Source organism: Hevea brasiliensis, chromosome 18 (assembly GCF_030052815.1).
Source record: "Hevea brasiliensis isolate MT/VB/25A 57/8 chromosome 18, ASM3005281v1, whole genome shotgun sequence".
Taxonomy (NCBI): domain Eukaryota; kingdom Viridiplantae; phylum Streptophyta; class Magnoliopsida; order Malpighiales; family Euphorbiaceae; genus Hevea; species Hevea brasiliensis.
In genome coordinates, this window is record NC_079510.1 from 35,499,016 (window position 1) to 35,509,849 (window position 10,834).

At 26.9% G+C, this 10,834-nt stretch overlaps 2 protein-coding genes across 2 annotated transcripts; one reads left to right on the top strand and one right to left on the bottom strand.

The window, feature by feature from the left end:
- The first annotated feature begins 2,405 nt into the window (after positions 1–2,405).
- On the top strand, positions 2,406–4,330 carry LOC110657526 (2-methylene-furan-3-one reductase). Its single transcript, XM_021814770.2, has 4 exons — positions 2,406–2,759; positions 2,854–3,174; positions 3,285–3,444; positions 3,925–4,330. The coding sequence occupies exons 1-4, from the start codon at positions 2,553–2,555 to the stop codon at positions 4,194–4,196; spliced, it is 960 nt and encodes a 319-aa protein (XP_021670462.2). The 5' UTR covers positions 2,406–2,552; the 3' UTR covers positions 4,197–4,330.
- Positions 4,331–7,361: 3,031 nt separating this feature from the next.
- LOC110657930 (RNA exonuclease 4-like) lies at positions 7,362–10,292 on the bottom strand. The gene is made up of 7 exons (XM_058141178.1): positions 10,258–10,292; positions 9,421–9,572; positions 9,194–9,324; positions 8,855–9,075; positions 8,085–8,291; positions 7,910–7,990; positions 7,362–7,801 (listed from the first exon to the last, which is right to left on the bottom strand). The coding sequence occupies exons 1-7, from the start codon at positions 10,290–10,292 to the stop codon at positions 7,567–7,569; spliced, it is 1,062 nt and encodes a 353-aa protein (XP_057997161.1). The 3' UTR covers positions 7,362–7,566.
- Between the last annotated feature and the right edge of the window lie 542 nt (positions 10,293–10,834).

Below are 10,834 nucleotides of genomic sequence, written 5' to 3' on the forward strand. Positions count from 1 at the left end.
TAGTAAAATTTTTTATTAAATTAATTGTTAAACCTACAAATAATAGTATCATATTATTAACTAGGGGTGAGCATTCGGTTCAAATAGAATCGAAACTGAATCGAATTAAATTATCAAAATTAAATTACTATATTTTAAAATCGAACCGAATCAAAATAAATGAAAAATTGAATTCAAACGAATCGCTCTTTTGATTCGGTTCAGTTCAAACCGATCGGTTTTGAATTTTACTTATTTTTTAATTTAGACTTGATTTTCAAGTTATTTGGTTTGATTTTAACCTTAGTTTGAACCTAATAACATTAATTAATGAAATTAAGCAATTTATATGTATAAAATTACATATAGTTCATAAATTTTTCATAAAAATAAATTAATTCAAAAAAAATATTCGGCTCGATTCAGTTCAAATCGATTTTTTTAAAAATTAAACCGAACCAAAATAATCGAAATTTTTATATACAAAATCGAACTGAATTATATCAAAAATCAAACCGAATTACTAAATTAAGACGGTTCTGTTTTTCTGTTTAAACTGAATAGTGCTTACCCCTATTATTAACACAGTCAAATTACTCTTTCAATCTCTAAAAATTAAGAAGAGTAATATTTTATAAATCAATTTTTCAACTTCTAAACATATACAACTAAATAGTATAAATAAGATAATAATATTTTAATTAGATGAAAATACTAAATATCAAGCGTTTATGATGGTTTGAATATCAAGCGTTTTTGCTTTTAGAGATCAATAAATCAATTTTTACTTGACAGAAGATTCTGTAGTTTTTTTTTTGTTTTTTTTTACTTATATACAAACTAGCAAACTTCTGTTCTTTGAACATGATTATTATTAATATTCTGTTTTATATTTAAATTTTTAATTATATTTTACATATTTTCCAATATTTATATTTATAAATATATTGTAAAATCATTTTACACATATTAATTAAATTTCTTCTTAAAAAGTTTTAAAGAATAAACTTTAAATTTTTGTAACAGTAATAAAGTGGAACTCATAAATTATAAAATAAAACAATATTTAAGAATTTTATTTTCATAAATTGTTTTTTTATATATATTTAAATTTTTATGCTAGTACAATAATTAATTAATTATTTTATATATTCAATTCCAATTATTGTATTATTTAGATATACATTAACATATGTAATGAATATTATTTTATTTTTAATTAATTGCTCCAAATCTTATTTTTATGACCTATTTTATCCATATCAAAATAGTATATTCTATATTTATAAAAAAAAGAAAATAATGTTAATAATGATTATGTGAAATGTAAAAAGATAATAAAATAATGATTAATGTTCAATTTTCTTTTCCGAAGAAATGGTTAATTTCAAATTAACTTCATATTAATTACAATAAATGATATTCCTTATGCATATAGTAAATCAATTTTTTTCTATTAACAAATGTAAGAAAACTTATTAAAAAAAATTAAATAAGATATTTTTTATATAATCACATCTGTTTATGAAAACAATTAAAGAAAATATTTTCTACAAATATGACAATTAATTTATTAATTAAGAAAAAAAAATGAAATCAGCTAAAATTAGTTAAGGAATTCCTCATTAAAATGGATGGAAATTAATTTATTAATTAACAAAGGAAAGGAAATGAGTTAAGAATTAGTCAAGAAATTATCTATTAAAAAGGGCGAAAAATAATTTATTCATTAAGAAAGGGAAAATGATTAAAAAATTGCTGAGTAATTTTCTATAAAATGTGAGTGGAAAATTTTTATTAATTGTTACACAAAAGATAATATATATGAAATTTTTAATCAATTTAAATAATAATTAATTTACTATTATTTTGATAAATTAATTTCTTTTTATAGCATGTCATATGATTATATTAGAAAAAAATTTACATACTCTATATATATATATATATATATATATATATATATATATATATATATATATATAGATTTATATGATTTATAATGAGAATTCAAACGATTCTGAAAGCGATTTTATATTAAAAATTATTTAACATTTTTATTTACAATTATATAATATTTTTAATATTTAATAAAAATATAATTATTTAATTTCTATAATTAGTAAAGGTATGGATGTAATTTGTATGTAGTTTAATTTTTTATTATATTTTATAAAATTAAAAAATTTTAATATTCTTTTAGAAAAAATAATTATATATTTATAAATTTTAAAAATTTTATAAAGTCCAAGTATGAAAGGTTGTAGGCGAAAAAAGAGGGCAAAGAATATTTGATTGCCATATAAAAAGTTTGTCACATGATGCGATATTTTTCTAAAATGGTGACAGCTGAGCTAATCCATGGAGATTCCAATGAACTTGAGACCAAACCTTGTCTTCATACATGCTGAAAAAATAGAACTTTACCTACCACTCTCATCAATTTGCGTATTCTTTTTCACTTCCCATACGCATGCATATAGACTGGTCCATAATGCAAATTTCGATTCAGAGCAAGAACAATCAGATTAGTGATTTTTGAGTACCCAAAAGAAACTCTGTTTTCAATTCTCATGGCGGATTCTATTCCCTCTAAAATGAAGGCTTGGGTTTATAGTGAATATGGGAAACCTGACAATGTCTTAAGATTTGACTCAGAAGTTGTGGTCCCTGAAGTGAAAGAAGATCAGGTCCTGATCAAGGTTGTGGCTGCTGCACTTAATCCAGTTGATGCTAAGAGAATGGCTGGGTTGATCAAAGCCGCTGACTCACCTCAACCTGTAAGAACTCTTTTCCTTTCCTTCTTTGGTTTGGGGTCCTTAGACTTTTGTGTTATGTTTTTTCAGTCTGATCTGCTGTGTTTGGGTTTTGTAGACTGTTCCAGGGTATGATGTTGCTGGTGTTGTGGTGAAAGTGGGAAACCAGGTCAACAAGTTTAAGATAGGAGATGAAGTGTATGGTAACGTCAACGAGCTCCCTCTGAACCCGAAACAATTTGGGACATTAGCTGAATACACTGCTGTTGAAGAGAAGCTACTGTCTCTTAAGCCCAAGAAACTCAATTTTGCAGAAGCATCTGGCATACCCTTAGCCATTGAGACTGCTTATGAAGGCCTTGAAAAAGCAGGGTTCTCAGCTGGTAAATCTATTCTTGTCTTGGGAGGTGCTGGTGGAGTTGGAACCCTAACAATTCAGGTACACACACAATTACAACGTCCTGTTCTACTTGTGCCCTTCTCTTTTCTTTTCTTCATTGCGGCACTACTTCTATTGGCTTTTATAATTTTCTTTTTTGCTTGTGACAGGTAGCAAAGCATGTGTTTGGTGCATCTAGAATAGCTGCAACTGCTAGCACTGGAAAATTAGAGTTGTTGAAAAGCTTGGGAGTGGACTTAGCAATAGATTACGCCAAGGAAAAATATGAACACCTCCCAGAGAAGTTTGATGTAGTGTATGATGCTGTTGGTATGATTCTAAATTCCTTGCTCCTTTTCAAAAGGGTTTATGACAAAACAATCTAAAGCTTTAAAGCCTTGTTTGGTTCAAATTCTCTACTTGAAGGAAATTACTTCATCTGTAAAAAATTGAGATAAAATGTCAACAAAATAACGATATCTCCAACTAATTTACCTCCAATCAAACAAAACCTTAGTCTAAGGAACACTTAAAATTTTGTTATTTATATATATGTTTTAAGAATAAGCCAATTATTGCTTAAACTTGAAAGGATATGTATTAAAACATTCACAAATATGAATTTGGTTATAAATATAATATATATATATAAAATTTATAAGTGAAATTCACATATTTATATAAATATTTTAAATTTATTGTGAATGAATCAAGCAGATATTGACAAGTTTTTCTTATATTATGTCTGTTGAATGATTAGTCATTGCAATTAATTGAAGGACTAATGCCAGTGCAAAAAATGGAAAACAGGGGAGTGTGACAGGGCAGTGAAGGCAGTGAAAGATGGTGGGAGCGTAGTGGAAATAGTTGGCCCAACAAATCCTCCTCCTCCGGCATTTTTATTTTTGGAAACTTCAGATGGGGCAGTGTTGGACAAAATCAACCCATACTTGGAGTCTGGAAAGGTGAAGCCAGTTCTTGATCCTAAAGGCCCATTCCCATTTTCACAAGCTAAGGAAGCATTTTCCTACCTTGAAACTACAAGAGCCATTGGAAAGGTGGTCGTGCATCCCATCCCATGAGCAGGACAGAAAGAAAATAAATTGCTCATAAGTTATAAATATAATAATCTCAATATTCAGGGGCGTCCGATAAAGTGTAATAAATCAAAGAATAAATTGATAATTTCTATTATACTTGATTGAATGTAATTTGCTAAGTTTCCTGTCACATAAGTTACTTTCCTGCACAAAAGAAATAGCACTTTTCGAAAAGTTAGTTTGATAATATAAATTAATTTAAAATCTAAAAAATAATAATAATAAAAAATAATAATAACCAAACTAACCCAAAACCCAAAAAAAAAAAAATTCAACTTAGAAATTGAAACCATAAAACATATATGAATCCGAAAAAAAAAATTCTATATTTTGTTTTCTTCATTGTCTTCCTCTCCAAATTAAATTCACAACCAAAAACTAAAAAACAAAAAATATTCATGTATGTTGTATGAAATATTCTATTACTTATATAATAAAGATTTTTGATAAATTTATTTTATTATTTTATTTAATGTTCTTATTATATTTTTATAAAAAAAAGAAAAAAAAATTTTGAAAAGCCACCCTAAATGTTTGAGACATTTCAAAACATATAATAATAACAATAATAATAATAATAATAATAATAATAATAATAATAATAATAATAATAATAATAATAATAATAATAAATTTCAAATATCTCAACTAATCCCAAATATAATAATAAAATAAATTTATTTAAAATCTTTATTATATAATTAATAAAATAACACTAAGCCTAAAAATGTCTTTTATTAAATTAAAATGCAATAATAATAATAATAATAATAATAATAATAATAATAATAATAATAATAATAATAATAATAATAATAATAAATTATTTCGATTCATTCCTCCCAATTACCAATAAATAGTATTACATTAATGTACCCAAATTCAGTAGTAAAAAATTTTAAATTTAAAACTTTTAAAGCAAATCTCAAAATGTGTTAAAAATATTAAAATACTTAAGTTAATAAATTTTCTTAAATTTCTAAAATATTACATTATGTGATTAGTGTAAATATACTGTTATTAGTATAAATATTTGAAATTTACTAAATTTTTATTAGAAAAGGTGAAATTATGAGAGATGTGAGGAAAGAGAAATATTTTTTTTTTTTCAATTTTTTGTAACCTATAAATCTATAATTACAGGTAGCAGAAATTTTATGTTTACTTAAACTGAAGTTGAGTGATTGTGAGTAAAATTTAGCCCAAATTAATATAAAAATTTACATATTTAATTACAATAACTTTAATGGTACGCATTTGAAATTAAATGATTAAAAAAAAAGTGACTTGATTAGAATAACCTATGAAGTTTAGTGCCAGTGAATAATCCTATGTTTAAGTGAAGGTTGCTTTGAAGGCATTCTAGAGAATAACAAAAGGCAGAGGAAAGCATGTCAATTTTTAACATATTCCATGAACAATAAGATAGTATCTTGTCCCTTAATTTTGACAATTGTTTCATCACAATTTCTTAACTTCAATTTATGTCTTGAAATTACTTAAATTTCTACTTAATACCATCCAAAATTCCAATGACAACATTTTGTTGAGTACTTCGATCAGAAGCTAATCTGGACGTGCATAAGTGGATTACACACAATAAAAAAAAATAATTTAGGATTTGATTTGTTTAAAGATAAAGGAAAAAATTGATAAAATAAAAGAGTCAACAGTGATCTTTTAACCATAATTAGAGAGACTATTCTCTTCATGTGATAGAGAGAGAAATATTCTTTATCGTGTCTAATCCATGTAGGCATTTTAGATTAATTTTTTATTGGAGTGCCCAACAAAATCTGGCAAGATAGACTTTGATGATATTAAATTAAACGAATACAAATTAAAGTTAAGAGAGATATACGGTGATGAAGTAATCTCATATTTGAGAAATTGTAGATGAAATTAAGCTTATATCTTCTGTGGGCTATAGAGGTAATAATTTCTTGAAATGACAGTATTACAGAAGTTTTTTTGGCTCATCCAAAGTAATAAATGATTAGTTACTACTGGAAAATAATATCTGAATATAATATTTTAATTATATATATTTATATATATTTTTTTCTTGTAAAAATATTATGTTGTATTTATTTTATTATTCTTATTAATAAATTACCAAATTTTCTAAAAAAACAACGTCCCACTGCTCTCAATACAAAATTACTTTATTCCTTTATTTAATTTAAAATATAATTAAAAATGTAATGTTTATTCTTAATTAACACAGATTTCAAAAATTCATTAAACCTTCATTTTCCTGTTATGAAATTGTAAGATTAATTAATCATATTTTAATGATTTTCTTTCGGTTGATAAAAAGAATAAGTAATAAAACATTCATAAGATTAATTCAAGGATCTTCATTCATGATCTGCATGTCCTCCAATTACTATCCATTATTTTGTTAATTGTTGGTAACCTCCTCTACAGCAGTAACCTCTATCATGAACTTTCCATCATTTAATTAATTTCCTCTTAATAAATATGTAATAATCTCTCAAAAATAATTAATAATACTTATTTCATGCCTCATAATTAGATTAATATATTTAAATTAATTAAATAAATTTTACAAAAAATTAATTTAATTAATCATAACTTTAAAAAAAATTAAAGATCTGATTTAATTATTTTTATTGCAAACAAAAACATAAACATGTTTAAATTATCATTGTAATTTGGACTTTATAAAAAAAATATTTAATTTAATTCTAATAATTTAGTATCATAATATGGATTATTATAATGTTTGTGGTGAATAAATTGAATTTTTTTTTGAGACGGATGATGCGGCCGTCATTAATTCTAAAGCTGACAAATGTCGTCGCTAATTCATCGATATTTTGCAAAGAGCATCAAATGAATTTCCCTCCTTGAAGGTGGAGCTGATCAATGTTTATCGTTAACCCTATGAAACCCTAATTTCCTTGGCTGTAGAAGCCCAAACCCACATCCCAAGCTCCCTTTTTATTATTACAATCGAAGACAAAGGCTTACTGTCAATGCATATTCCATTGTTATTCCTCTTACAAAAATAGAATTGAGAATCGTAAAGTAAGGCAGGCTGGCTTGGTACAGAAATTGAAATGGAATAAGCACATGAACTCAGCTAATAAATAAGTTGAATTCGATTTATTTTTAAGCAGCTTGTACAATCACACATATAGTAGCACATAAATTTAGTTCTACAAGGCATTGCGATATATATATATTTCCAATTTATTAATTACTATCTTAAATATTGGATAATCTTGAAGTCCTTGCTTCTACTAATCAACACACGTAAATATATCTCCTATGTGTTGATCGATTAAGTTAGTTTCATTGGTGTAGGAATTAACATCCATTTCCTCTAGGAGTCCAAGCACCAACAATAGTAATCAGACCTTGATATTGCAAGCATTTCTTCAGGGCTCATCCTTTCAAGCTCAGCTTGCCTCCATGAAGCGAAATTGTTTCGATTTTGTGGGTCTGAAGCAAGTGGGTAAATTTCTACTGTATGTCTTTGGGATCTCATTCTCATGTAAAGCCTCATTGTTGCAACACAATCCTCATAAGGATCTTGTAGGCCAGTTTGAATTTCATACCTGTACATTAAAATATTTAGGCACACTAAATATGTAAGGGAAACTTAAGAGAAGAAGAGAAGGAAAAAAGAAAAGAAAAGAAAAGAAAAGAAAAAAAATATTACATACCCAAGATAGGCCTGTGTTAGGTACTTGAGTGAGTTGCTGAGCTTGCTTGTTTTCATCAATGGAGGATATTTTGCTGTATCCCTGCAATGGAATCCATCCAAGATGCTTTTACATTAGTGGGTTTCTCAAAAAAAAAAAAAGGAATATATATATATATATATATATATATTATTACCTGATCATTACAGCAGGATATTCTAGTTGGAGACGATCAAGATCATGGTCCAAACCATGACCCACAAGAATCCTTGCTTTTCCTCCTTTGGGTCGAATTTTCCACATCGGTTCTCCATTGCATAGGAAGTTTTGAATCTTGGACTGAACCAGCTTCAGTGGCATTGCATCCCTCAGATATTCAGGCCGAATGCCTGTGCTTTCGTGCCTACAAAATATTGCAAGAATAAATCAAGACTCTTGTTAATCCTTTTTATTCATTTTGGCTCTGATTAAAAACTCAAATTCAAGACGACTCTGATACGAGGAAGTTAAAAATTATTGGTAGATTGACATTTAGATTCTATTTGATTTAATTCTATGCTAAAATTTATTTCATTTGTAAATGAATTTCATGATATGATTTATTTATAAATGAATTTTTTTATTTGGTACATTTTATATTAAATATGAAATTCATTTCAAATAAAATGAATTTGGGAATAAATAAAATAAAATAAGATAATATATAATAAGAGGATAATTTTATCACTTAATATATATATAATTTTAAGTTTGAAATTCATTTGTAAATTCCATAATTTTTTTATAGAATTTGGTTTAGTTATAATAATGCTATAGAATTTATTATTGAAAATTTCAAATAAATTTTCATTTAAACCACATACTAAAATTTAGATGTACAAATGAATTCTACAAAATTTTATGAAATTCATTTATACCAAATACTACCTTACTTGATATTAACATTTATATAAGAAATATTGATACCTGTAGTTGGTAACAGGAATTGGTGGTTTGACATAAGTGTGGAAGATAATATTTTCATTCTCATCAATGAGGCAAACCCTTCCACAAAGGTCTAGAGTGCCATCACTGCCTCCTCCCACCATTTTGCAAGCGAGAGCAACAACTTGATGACCTATTGTGTAACCATTATCAATTGTCAAGTTGTCTCGCAGGCCTAAATTGGACATGCGAGCACTTAGTCCCTAGACCATACAACAAAAACCAGGAAACTTTATTAGTTAGCAAATTAAAAGAGCTTAAGTCATTGATTAATATGAAAGTTTACTAGTAACAATTTATAAGGGTGAAGATGATCAATACAGCATTAAGATTTGATAGTTGGCATCTTTCTTGATGAATCATGCAAGAACTATAGCTATCGAAGATGCTTAAGCAAAATTTACATCCTCGGATACTGAAAATATTTCTGCATTCTTGTTTAGGCAATGGCCCTGTAGAAGCAAATTAAACCCTTGAAATTACCCTTATAATCAGAGAAAACTGGAGAATATTATCTGAGTGAGGAGAATTTACGATTGTAAATTTACCTATAAGATGTTCCCTTAAGGATTCAAAAGATCTGCAGTGTTTCTTACAGATTCCACACATGGGTTCATGAACTGAATGATAGGAGATTCTCATGTGCTCCAGTAGGTGCTCCATTCTGTTGAATTGTCTGAAGCAAGCTGCACACTTGTTCCTGCATATGGTAATAATATTAGAGTCATACACTGCATAATAGCGTCATTAGAATCATGCATGTAGAGGACCCTCATCCGTGGTGAAAATTTTCACCATTGTATAGGAGTGAGCAGATTTCGGTCTGAACTAAAAAACCAAACCGAACCGAGTTAATTTGGTTCAATTAGTTCGGTTTTAAAATTCAATCGGTTTGATTCAGTTTATAAATTTTGATAATTTTAGTTAATCGATTTGATTCGATTATTTTCATAAAAAATTAAAAAAAAAAAGAACCGAACTGAAGTTACTAATATATATATATCAAGGAAACCCTAAGATTTTTTAGTTCTGATTTTTAAGTTTTTTTTTTTTATGTTTTTGTTATTGAGATTTAATATTGAAAATATGAAATCTTACAAAATTCGGTTTGATCAGTTTAAAACTGAGCCGAACTGATATTTATCGGTTTGGTTCAGTTCGATTGTGATCGGTTTGGTTCGATTTTTAAATTCTTAATTTTTAATTTTCGGTTTTATCAATTTGGTTCGATTTGGAACCGAACCGACTATTTGCACACCCCTGCCATTGTATACCTAATACATAACTCGTCCATTAACCTTCTAAAAGAAAATAATGTAAATTGAATGTGCACATCCTTGTGCGTGCAGAGAAGAGAAAGTGAGAGAGGCAGAAGGAGAGAGCACCTTAAAGTCTCAGATGACACATTTCTAGAATCCATGAGAGTTGTGGATGTAGAAGTGTTAATCTTGAAAATTTATGTAGATAAGAGAATTTAAGTTGAGGAGTTGAGCAATGCAGGCTCGTATTTATAGCAGCAGAAGAAAAAGCTTTTCTTCCAAGTTGCAGCAAGAGGTCGAATCCTCAAGTCCATACATGACACCCTGATTTTTAGAGCCTTTCTTACTTTAAAATAAATGGTTGCAACATGGTAACATTCGTCGTAATCCTAAAGCTTTAATGGTCCACTGCTCAACTTTATGATTCTGTTTCCTTTCGTTTTGACTACTTTTCAATTTTCATTTTCCCAAAAAATAAAAATTAAATGAATAAATAAAAATATAAAATTATTAAGAATATTATTAAAAAAATATATACTCTATCTCTGTTGTATAAAAATAGACTTATTTTTTCTATTTGTCTTAAATTATAAGTGACTTTATATTTTTAAAATAACAGTTTATTTATTAATTAATTAATATATTCTAATTTGATATATTTTTTTCTGCTATTTAAGATTTTTAACAAAAATTAAGAAAATAA